The sequence below is a fragment of the Littorina saxatilis genome, linkage group LG4 (genome assembly GCF_037325665.1).
Source record: "Littorina saxatilis isolate snail1 linkage group LG4, US_GU_Lsax_2.0, whole genome shotgun sequence".
NCBI lineage: Eukaryota > Metazoa > Mollusca > Gastropoda > Littorinimorpha > Littorinidae > Littorina > Littorina saxatilis.
In genome coordinates, this window is record NC_090248.1 from 2,727,973 (window position 1) to 2,740,771 (window position 12,799).

Below are 12,799 nucleotides of genomic sequence, written 5' to 3' on the forward strand. Positions count from 1 at the left end.
TTAGTATTTCGTCATCTTTTCAACTGAGCTTATTCGGGTTTCAGTGGGTAGGAGGATGACGTTGTTCTAATGAGAGCTGTAACCTGAGAGACATTTCTTTGCGCATTACTGATTGTCTGTACCACAGCAGACCTGTCCACGCTTTACATCGGATGAGGGCCTTCTACCGCTTGAACATGTACACACTATCAAAGCATTGTTGTCAATCAGCCAAATGAATTCAGCAACATGTTCCATCCTGCACAGATGCCATTTTCCAAGCGTATCGTGGATCTGTTACGTAAATAGCAGGGATACAAGATGAGTGTTTATCGTATCCTCTGTTCAGCGTGTGTGACGGGACGGTGGGGGGAGCAGTGCCAGCACAGCTGTAGTGTGACGTGTGTCAACACCGCTTGTCACCGTGACACTGGAGTCTGCACAGGTAAGATGATACACGTTTTTCGGAAATAACTGTCGGATTGTTCATGGGATGTGGAAGAGTTGTGCCCCTTAATACTAATGAGGCAGAAACTTGAGGCGGATCCTACTTCTCAATGTAAAGGTATTACAAACCTCTTTACAACCTGGATCCTACTTCTCAATGTAAAGGTATTACAAACCTCTTTACAACCTGGATCCTACTTCTCAATGTAAAGGTATTACAAACCTCGATGTCAGAACAGGTGTGGACAAAACTGCGCGACTGGCGACTGAGGCCTGAAAACAGCAAACTGCTCCGCTAAGACCGCTAACAACATGATGAACCTTGAATGCTAATATGAGAGAGAGTATATATATATACTTGTTTTACGGGAACACAATCTGCATCGTTCAATAGAAAGCGTTTCCTGGGAACATAGGTCCCTCAGAGAATGTGAACATATTTGTGGAAGTGTTTTAATTGTATTGGTCATTGCAATCCGCATTATTTGGAATCGTTGTATTTGATCGAATTTTGTGTCTTACTTGGCAATTACGTAAATAGCAGGGATACAAGATGAGTGTTTATCGTATCCTCTGTTCAGCGTGTGTGACGGGACGGTGGGGGGAGCAGTGCCAACACAGCTGTAGCGTGACGTGTGTCAACACCGCTTGTCACCGTAACACTGGAATCTGCACAGGTAAGATGATACACGTTTTTCGGAAATAACTCTGTCGGATTGTTCATGGGATGTGGAAGAGTTGCGCCCCTTATTACTAATGAGGCAGAAACTGGCATTGAACAATTGTTCAAAGCAACCAAGAGCGTGTTAAAGAAACGTGCTGTGTAAGCAGTATTCTTGTAACTGTGACGATACATCACGATTGCAGGACAGTCAGTGCAAAAGACAGGCACATGGCTCACAATAGCGCGTTACAATTCTATGCAATGATTAGCAGAGTTAAACATGCCTGTGTCTTTCAGTGCTATTGTACCTGATGTGGGATAGCTATGAGAGTCAAAGAAGTATATTATTGTTTTCTATAGCTATTCTGATGAACACGTGGGGGTATTCGGGGGCTGTGATTGGATGGTCTCACACATCCCTTTTCCGATCATCAAAGCATAATGCTACGGAAGTCGGCCATTTTTGCCAATATCCAAAAGCATATTGGTAATAACAAAGACGCATGGTTCCGGTTTACCCATCCGTACCACACGATGTTTCAATCGACAACAGTTAGCATACACTGACAACTTGAAATTCTTATCGGGAATGTTTTTCAGCTTTACAAATGTCAATAGCATACCCTTTTCTGGTAACTTCCCGATGAAACAGGACTAAACCAATAATTTTCTGTCCCTAAACACCACAAAATGCCCAAAGTCGAAAGATGTAGTACAAACAGGGGAGTAAAACGGAACAGCCGTTTTTGTGTGCCTGTGTGAGCTCAGTTGCCGACTGACACAAACTTTTGCATTCGGCTTTTCTTATCTCGTAACTCCACATTAAATACCCTACTTCCCCTTTGAAGTATTGATGTACAACCCATGGCACTAACATTCATGTAGTCGTTTATAACTGAGGTTGAAAAAATTCGCTTTATGACGAGCCAAGTATAAATGCCATTCACCCAAACTGAAAACTTCGCTGCCGTCTGCTCGCGTTGTACGGATTAGCTGTTCTCTTCTCCTCTCCTTGTTGCATCCTAGTTCTTCAGTTGTTTCTAGTTTTCCGATGATATTGTGTTTTGGTATTCTTCATAAGTAGTCTTGTTCAAAATTTAAAAAAAACCTCAAACTTCTTTTTGTTGTATACGAATGAACTAATAAAAAGCTGTTTAACAGTTGTGTTGTCAACTCGAGGTTTTTTTCAAAGCCAGTGTGGCGCCTGCGCAAAACTAATGCGCATAAGAAACGGTGTCTGCTTTCAAAACCTGAGATCAACGCATCGACGCAAAAACTGTCATTTTGTAAGTTTGTGTAACCGAGTGCTGACACACCACGACCACCTTTGGAGGCGAAGTCCAATCAAACAGGATTGAGAATTTTAGAGCTTATTTCTAAGCCCTATAAAGACTGTTATGCATTCGCAAAGGAATCCATGAACATCCAGATGTGATTGTGGTGTTTCTGCACTCGGTTACATTTGGCGTCGTCGACAGGGCCCTAGGGATGGGACTCGACATGATATGTTCAGGAATGGCGTTATGGTCACTGAATCATTTTTCGTGCTGTTCCCATTCCACGAACCTGGGAGGGACCTAAGCTTGGCGGGTCCATGGTTCGGAACTTTGGGGACAAAGTTCATTCAAACGGGGGCGAGTGTGACAGGGAGACTACCGTCGCCCTTCACAGCAGACTCTGCAGAGTTGTTCGCCTTAGAAGTTGCGAGCTATTTATAGCTCGCAAGGCAACACATGTGGATTGTAGAGTTCTGTTTGTGATGGGGTCTGGCGGTTTTTGTCTCTCTGTATGTTCATGGATTCCGTTGCGAATGCATAACAGTTTTTAAAGGGCTTAGAAATAAGCTCTAACATTCTCAATCCTGTTTGATTGGACTTCGCCTCCAAAGGTGATGGCGGTGTTTCGGCACTCGGTTACATTTGGAACACACGGTCAGAACAAAGGTCATAACAGCTATATAATCACTATTGTATTTTCAGCGTAGCAATAGGGTCCGATATTTAGACGAGACAAGTATAATGCCGACGAGTCGAAGACTCGTCTTCGACTCGTCGGCATTATGCTTGTCTCGTCTAAATATTGGACCCTATTGCTACGCTGAAAACACAATAGCTGTTAATCAATCTAAACACGAAGTGACTGTGGTGAGATGAACACAGTTAAAAAACAAAGGATTTCTGTACAGAAATCTTTTTTTTTTTAACTTTATTGTTATGTGTTCGCTTACCTTTTATTTTTGAGAGTTAAACTGGGGAACATATTTGTTTTGTTTTTTGTTTCATATTATCTGTTTTAGTACATACAGGCATAGTTCATTCAATCAAAATCGCGTCACTTTTTCATCATAAACAAATAATTCTTTTGATGTTTTACTCTTGGGTGGAAGAAGATATACCTACACGTAATTTCCATTTAAGCAAAATCTTGTTGGAAATAAAAAGACATGTTGCTGTGATCTTGAGCCAACTAACACTTTTATTTGATGTCCTCAGAGTGTATCGCTGGTCACTGGGGGACTATGTGTGAACACAGCTACAGAGGGTAGTGTGCAATTAACACTTGTAAATTCTCTGATGGCAAATGCGACGTTTATATAACATGGTATTTGAAAATGGCTAGCACTTTAACATTTGCATTGCTATCTATAAATCATGGATCCGCCCCCCCTCCCTCCCACTTATATCTATTTAAGTTGTTGAAAAGTTAAAAGTAGAAGTTTGAGACTTTTCGTATGTGTTTGTGAAGTTGCTGTTGTAGTTTTGTTAGTTGTCTTGCATGTGACTGTGGTGGTGGTTGTTTTTGGTGGTGATGTCAGTATCAACCGTAGTAGCAAGTTGGTGTTGCTGTGGTACTAGTAGCAGCAGAAGCAGTGTAGTAGTAGTAGTAGTAGTAGTAGTAGTAGTAGTAGTAGTAGTAGTAGTAGCAGCAGCAGCAGCAGCAGCAGCAGCAGCAGCAGCAGCAGCAGCAGCAGCAGTAGTAGTAGTAGTAGTTGTAGTAGTAGCAGCAGTAGCAGTAGTAGTAGTAGTAGTAGTAGTAGCAGCAGCAGCAGCAGCAGCAGAAGTAGCAGTAGTAGTAGAAGCAGCAGCAGTAGTAGCAGCAGCAGCAGCAGCACCAGCAGTAGCAGCAGCAGCAGTAGTAGTAGTTGTAGTAGTAGTAGTAGTAGTAGTAGTAGCAAGACAATGAGGTGTAATAAAGATAACATTAACATGGCAGCTGCAATAACAGTAGTACGAACGGAATCCTTTAATCCATATTAAGATGCGTTTCTCAGAGTTTCAATTTCAATCCCTTAGCGATCTTTTTCGAATCCTATAGAAACGAAAGGAGCAATATGTCTTCCTGTGCGTCTGCCTAGAACTGTTTATGATCACCTAACAGTCTAACCCCATCAGTAACACAACTGCAGATGGCTAGGTGTTGGCTCCCTTTCTAAAGATAATGTCAAAGTGTGGGGTTTGAACCTCGATGTTTTCTGTTGTTGTTTGCTGTGACAGGCTGTGTGGATGGTCGTCACGGGGCCTCGTGCAACACGGCGTGCTCACCAGCAGGCTGTCAGACATGTCATCAGCACAGCGGTCAATGCACAGCCTGCAGGCCTCTCTACAACCTGGATCTTACTTCTCAATGTACAGGTATTACAAACCTATTTACAACCTGGATCCTACTTCTCAATGTAAAAGTATTAAAAGCCTCTCTACAACCTGGATCCTACTTCTCAATGTAAAGGTATTACAAACCTCTCTACAACCTGGATTCTACTTCTCGATGTAAAGGTATTACAAACCTCTCTACAACCTGGATTCTACTTCTCGATGTAAAGGTATTACAAACCTCTCTACAACCTGGATTCTACTTCTCAATGTAAAGGTAGTACAACTCCTTGACAATGTATGTGCTCTTCCATTCACCTGCTGCGACGAAATGACAGACAGACAGACCGACAGACAAACAGACAAACAGACAAACAGACCGACAGACAAACAGACCGTCAGACAAACAGACCGACAGACAGACAGACCGACAGACAAACAGACCGACAGACAAACAGATCGACAGACAAACAGACCGACAGACAAACAGACCGACAGACAAACAGACCGACAGACAAACAGATCGACAGACAAACAGACCGACAGACAAACAGACCGACAGACAAACAGACCGACAGACAAACAGACCGACAGACAAACAGACCGACAGACAAACAGACCGACAGACAAACAGATCGACAGACAAACAGACCGACAGACAAACAGACCGACAGACACACAGACCGACAGACAAACAGACCGACAGACAAACAGATCGACAGACAGACAGCAACGCAGACAAACACTCGTACATTTACATCCAATTTTATGAGCAGTACTTACGATCTTTTTTTTTTAATGTATATTGTTTTTTTTGAGATACCGTGTCTGGTTTTGTCTTAGAATGCGCGGACGGTTTTTACCGTAAGACTGCTAACGCTGCACACTGCACGGAATGCTCGGGGAGGTGTCACAACAACACGCCCTGTAACAAGACCACAGGTGATTGTGACAGGTGCCCACCTGGCTGGGAGGGGCCGAGGTGCTTCAAGGGTATGTTGTTTTCTTCTATTCTTAGCATCCCTTTAAACATAATTAAAACTGAGTTAGATAACTGTACAGAGTGACGATGATGGCTATCCTGGGTAGGCTAATAAGGCTGTTAGAATGAAGTCATCAGTGCTATAATATCAGTAAAATTACAGGTATCTGTGCTAAATGGTAAAGGTCACCAGTGCTATAATTCACGCGACCTCAGGCAAAACACGTTATCTGCTATCACTCCGGGCAACCGATCGTTTCTGTAACAAACCATAATGGGAGTCAGTTTTTCGGTGCGATTGCTACCCCCCGCGGTTTAGGGGGAAGAATTTACCCGATGCTCCCCAGCATGTCGTAAGAGGCGACTAACGGATTCTGTTTTTCCTTATACCCGTGTTAAGTGTTTCTTGTATAGAATATAGTCAATGTTTGTAAAGATTTTAGTCAAGCAGTATGTAAGAAATATTAAGTCCTTTGTACTGGAAACTTGCATTCTCCCAGTAAGGTAATATATTGTACTACGTTGCAAGCCCCTGGAGCAATGTTTTGATTGGTGCTTTTTTGAACAAGAAACAATTAACAAGTGGCTCTATCCCATCTCCCCCCCCCCCCTTTCCCCGTCGCGATATAACCTTCGTGGTTGAAAACGACGTTAAACACCAAGTAAAGAAAGAACGAAAGAAAGAAAGCTGCGATTGCTGGTTTTAGCAGGTTGACAATGTGCTTTGGTGTGTGCAGCTAAAGAGAAGCGCAACTCTTCTACAACGTTTGCAAATCCTGACACAATTCTTTCCGATAAACGTCTATTTTGGTGCCTTTGACTTGTTTGGAGAAACCTCATTACTTCTACTTTCCCTTTGAAATATCGCCTTAGTCCTGTTGACATTTTCAGCTGCAATAATTTCAAGGGAACTGCAGGTAGAGAATTTCTCTCAAAGCAGTCAGTGGAACATGTAAGTAACACAGCGATTGGACAGATTTTAGTGGCACTTTTAGAAAAAGTCAAGAGGCAGATACAATTGTACACGTTTTGTTTAACATTCAGGTGTGAGCGAGGGAGAAGCGGAGAAACTGACGGGTCCTGTTGTTGGTGCCATCACTGGTGTTGGACTGCTGTTGGTCGTCTCTCTCCTCGTCTTCTTGTGGTACGTCGTACACACACGCATACACACGCACGCATATTTGCACATGAAAACGCACGCACACACTCACAAACACACACACACACACACACACACACACACACACGCACACACACATACACACACACAAACAAAACAAACACACACACACACACACACACACACACACACACACACACACACACACACACATAAACTCACTATTACAAGCATACTGACATCAACATCCTCTTCTTGATTCCCGATATATCTGAACATATTCTAGAAAGAAAAGAGAGAGAGAGAGAGAGAGAGAGAGAGAGAGAGAGAGAGAGAGAGAGAGAGAGAGAGAGAGAGAGAGAGAGAGAGAGAGAGAGAGAGAGTATTGAGAACAAGAAAACCAAATGCTTATGTTGGTGAACATTTGGTTGTGAATATGTTTGTGTTTTCTCATAACTATTGGTGTGCTTTGCTTTTACAGTTGGAAGCAAAGATCACAGTAGACGGTCCATGAAACAGATAAGACAACCACTTCAGTATCAGGTTGGAATGAACACACACACACACACACACACACACACACACACACACACACACACACACACACACGCGCGCACGCACACACATATACACACACACACTCACACACGCACACACACACACACACAGACACACACACACACTCACACGCACACTCACACAGACACACTCACACACACACTCACACACACACAAACACACACACACACACACATGGCTGCCTACTTTGTTGTGAATGGGCTTTGCGATAAGGAACTCACTTGCTGAGACTGTTTAGTTTCATTTTTCACTATGGACTGAGCTTGTACATTCTTTGACTGTTTCAATTCACACTTTGGATTGAGCATGCACATTCTGTGACTGTGTCTATTTACACTATGGAGTTAAACATGTTCATTATGTGACTGTGTCTATTTACACTATGGAGTTAAACATGTTCATTCTGTGACTGTGTCTATTTACACTATGGAGTTAAACATGTTCATTCTGTGACTGTGTCTATTTACACTATGGAGTTAAACATGTTCATTCTGTGACTGTGACTATTTACACTATGGAGTTAAACATGTTCATTCTGTGACTGTGTCTATTTACACTATGGAGTTAAACATGTTCATTCTGTGACTGTGTCTATTTACACTATGGAGTTAAACATGTTCATTATGTGACTGTGTCTATTTACACTATGGAGTTAAACATGTTCATTATGTGACTGTGTCTATTTACACTATGGAGTTAAACATGTTCATTCTGTGACTGTGTCTATTTACACTATGGAGTTAAACATGTTCATTATGTGACTGTGTCTATTTACACTATGGAGTTAAACATGTTCATTATGTGACTGTGTCTATTTACACTATGGAGTTAAACATGTTCATTATGTGACTGTGTCTATTTACACTATGGAGTTAAACATGTTCATTCTGTGACTGTGTCTATTTACACTATGGAGTTAGGCATGTTCATTCTGTGACTGTGTCTATTTACACTATGGAGTTAGACATGTTCATTCTGTGACTGTGTCTATTTACACTATGGAGTTAAACATGTTCATTATGTGACTGTGTCTATTTACACTATGGAGTTAAACATGTTCATTATGTGACTGTGTCTATTTACACTATGGAGTTAAACATGTTCATTCTGTGACTGTGTCTATTTACACTATGGAGTTAAACATGTTCATTCTGTGACTGTGTCTATTTACACTATGGAGTTAAACATGTTCATTCTGTGACTGTGTCTATTTACACTATGGAGTTAAACATGTTCATTATGTGACTGTGTCTATTTACACTATGGAGTTAAACATGTTCATTCTGTGACTGTGTCTATTTACACTATGGAGTTAAACATGTTCATTATGTGACTGTGTCTATTTACACTATGGAGTTAAACATGTTCATTCTGTGACTGTCTCTATTTACATTATGGAGTTAAACATGTTCATTATGTGACTGTGTCTATTTACACTATGGAGTTAAACATGTTCATTCTGTGACTGTGTCTATTTACACTATGGAGTTAAACATGTTCATTATGTGACTGTGTCTATTTACACTATGGAGTTAAACATGTTCATTATGTGACTGTGTCTATTTACACTATGGAGTTAAACATGTTCATTTTTGACTGTCTCAATTCTCACTCTGCGGTTGAGCCTGCTTTTGCTTTGATTGTTTCATTTTTCATTCATTACTGTATCATGCACAGTCTTGTTGTTTTAACTCACGGGATACTGTTGCCCCATGTGAAAGTGGGGACAGACTTGTTGGCGGTTTAAAAGATGATTTCATTGGGGGAGGAAGGTGTGTTTAGGATTTGTATTTCAGGCTCAGCTTAGCAACTGCGATCTCTCGTAGTTGAGAGAGTAAAGTTACTTTAAGCTATAACACATAAACTGTCGTTGCTTTCAGATACAGTCAGTGCACACAATTACGAGAACACGGCACCATCAGCAGTCCCCTCCCCCTCTCCCCTATCTGCAGAGCCCCAGGCAGACACACAACACGAAATCCGTGACCCTGGCAACATCTATCAACCACTTCGCATCTACGGCAACATGGTGTTTGAAAGGGAGCTTCCGGTAGCACCTGAATCACGTGCCGATGACGTCACAGCAACGTCAGGACATGCTGACATCAGCCTAGACAACATTTACGTTAACTCGACAACTACTACTTCGAAAAATGTTAACCCACGCTCAAAGAAGGCGAAATATAGACGAGAAACCCAATCGGAAAAAGACGCTTAGTTAAGGAGTTTCATTTGACAGACAAATAGTCTCTGAAACAACTTTTCTTGGTACCCAAAAGTGGCAGCAGCTATACGCAATTTTAAGGCAAAGTAGCCCAGTTTTTTTTTAAATGCACTTCAGAAAAAAACACTTATGATGGTTTGTCAATCGAAACACACACTGTGTAACATTCATACTTAAATTGGAATGTGTATATCAAAAAGGCTATGTACAATATACATTTGATGACTAGATCTATGAGCCTGACATGTTTGATTGATTCAATATGATTGTAGTCTTATGTGCACAAAACAGCCCGTTCATTTTGATAGTCGAACACACACACTGTGCACCATCCATACTTAAACTGGACACCTATCAACAAGCTATCTAATATTTCCATTTTATTTCTAGATCCGTGCGCCTGCCAATCGTATAAGGAGCGAACGATTGAATACCAGTGTAATGTGAAAAATAAACTGCCCCTTTATTTAGATAGTCTTCTCCAGCAGCAGTGTCCTGTTTTTGTTCCATTAACAAGTCAAGTCAAGTCAAGTCAAGTATTTTATTGTTTTGGGCCCAGAGGGCTTTGAAACAAAGATATAATTTTAACAAAAAAAAGGTAACAAATCAGACAGTTAATAAATGTATACAAATTGAGCGGACAAATACAACAATACTATACAACCAAACAAAATAAATTGGCAATATACACTTCCATACATACAAACAAAAATAAAAGAAAAATAGGTTTAACAAAATCAGGTAAGAGATCAGACAGATAATATATATACATTAAGCGGACAACGATAATATACAGCCGAAATAAATTAGCAATACCATTATGCCATGCATCTTTTGTAAAAACACAAAACAAAACAAAAGCATATATTACATACATATACATACCAATAAAGAAACTAGATATAACGCTAACATACTAAAATCATAACGTGGGCTACAAATCTTGCTAGCTTCATTAGTTTTATCTTAGATTTACAATTCATTAACTGTTCATATTTTAAACAATTTGGGTGAGATCGGTAATAAGGACTAATTAATTTTCTTCTTTCAGACACTATACTTTCGTCGGTACAAATGAACAAATAGTAAAACTCATCACCTAATTCATTTTTATCGCACATATCACACAATCTTTCATTTCTAGGAGCATTAAAAAATCTAAGCTGATGTATTGGCAACTTATGATTGCTTGTTCTAAATTTTGCTAATTTAACTTGGAATTTCCTAGGCAAACAAAGCAAATACCTTTCCAGACAAAAATCCTTTTTATACATTCTGTAATTAAAACACAAGCTGTTGGCGTTCACGTCAGTGTTCCATTCCTGCAGGAATTGATCTCTTAGCCTTTGCTTTACAACGTTTTTAAAACCTGAGACGGCAAGACTCTGAGTTGTCCATAAATATGATAGACCCAACTTATTTAACATAGTATTGACATGCGACAACCAGGGCAATTTAACGTTTTGTACATGGTACAACTTCAAATGTAGCTTTAACATTAAACAGGACATCTTATTCGCACCATCGTTCATTTCTTTCATCAGAAAGAACAGACACCCCCCCCCCCCTCACACACAGCCAAGAAAGAATCATGTAACACTACACAATGACTTCGGTCAAAGCAACAAGCACACACATCATCGGATGATGAAAATGACGGCAACAAGAGCAGAGCGAGGAGGGGGGTGGGGACAAGACAGGATAATGGTTTGTGATTTCCGTCTTTCTTCTGTCAACACGTTATTCTGTCGGTATGTTTGTCCTAAATATTGCCCTGTCTCTCAGTCTGTCTGTCTGTCGGTATGTTTGTCATAAATATTGCCCTGTCTCTCAGTCTGTCTGTCTGTCTCTATGTGGTGTCCAACAGAAGTCTGTTTGTGGGCCTGTATATAAATGATTTGTCTTTTTACCTACACACTGACAGTTTTAGCGTGCTATATGTTAGCAAATGATACGACCTTACACGACCTTAGTTCTTCATTGTATCTTTTCAAAAACGTACTTCTGTATTATTAATGACTGTTGGTGTTTTTAATGACTATTTTGATAGTTATCCCTTTGCTTGAAAGTGTTTGCCTGTTGATAATGTTTTATTTGTTCGCAAGTTTGCTTCGATTTTCACGCAGTTTTAGTTGTTTTTTCATTTGTCACTGTTTGTTTTATGTTTGTGTTATAGCAAGGAGTAGCTGTAAGAAAGGACCATATGGACCTAACGCTATCATCCTTATGTATTCAAGTTTTCGAGTTCTCTCTCTCTCTCTCTGTGTCTGTCTGTGTCTGTCTGTCTGTCTGTCTGTCTGTCTGTCTGTCTCTCTCTCTCTCTCTCTCTCTCTCTCTCTCTCTCTCTCTCTCTTTATCTTTTGTAATTGTTTTACGTTTGTATATGTATATACGATTCGAGCAGTCCCTCTCTGGGCGAGGGCTGGTTGAAAAGAAGCTCGTTTATATTGCTTATGCCACAGACAACCCTCGTAAAATAAAATTTGATTTGATTTGATTTGATATCTCTCTCTCTCTCTCTCTCTCTCTCTCTCTCTCTCTCTCTGTCTCTCTCTCTCTCTCTGTCTGTCTCTCTCTATCTCTCTCTCTCTCTCTCTCTCTCTCTCTCTCTCTCTCTCTCTCTCTCTCTCTCTCTCTCTCTCTCTCTCTCTCTCTCTCTTCTCTCTCTCTCTCCGGGTTTATCAATCTCACCTGTGTATCTTTCTGTCATTATTTTTAAACCAATTTCGATTGCATTAGTATTGTGTTGATTTGCATATTTATACTCTAGAGGTCGTGGTTTGTCCACCATTCGGGGCAAATACACATATCCGATTTTTCGATCGCTCTCATATCCAAACAGCTGAAAATGGGTACCTGACCCTATTTAGGGCAGGGGAAGGCAAAGGCAGCGAGGGAGAGGAGATGGGCACAGCCCTCATCACATAGCTGGCCCCAGAAAAGTTGAGATCTCTTGCATCTCTCTCCCTCACGACCAGATGGTTATGGGACTACCTTTATGTGTTTTTTGTTTTTTTAATATCGCAAATGGCCGTGTGCCCCAAACCTCCATGTCTGGCATTGACTGCTGCATAATACCAAGACAGAAGAATTGTAATGCTCATGTTACACAGAACGTAAATTTGTTATTGCAGTAACTTAATGAAAAGCAAGGATTTTTGTTTTTATTTTTAAAAATTCTCATTTCGTGTTCTCTTCTTTTGTATTTCGTTTG

At 40.6% G+C, this 12,799-nt stretch overlaps 1 protein-coding gene across 1 annotated transcript; it reads left to right on the forward strand.

The window, feature by feature from the left end:
* The first annotated feature begins 300 nt into the window (after positions 1 to 300).
* On the forward strand, positions 301 to 9,584 carry LOC138963725 (scavenger receptor class F member 1-like). Its single transcript, XM_070335574.1, has 7 exons — positions 301 to 424; positions 1,008 to 1,103; positions 4,585 to 4,722; positions 5,524 to 5,673; positions 6,707 to 6,806; positions 7,264 to 7,325; positions 9,242 to 9,584. The coding sequence occupies exons 1-6, from the start codon at positions 301 to 303 to the stop codon at positions 7,283 to 7,285; spliced, it is 630 nt and encodes a 209-aa protein (XP_070191675.1). The 3' UTR covers positions 7,286 to 7,325; positions 9,242 to 9,584.
* The last annotated feature ends 3,215 nt before the right edge of the window (positions 9,585 to 12,799 follow it).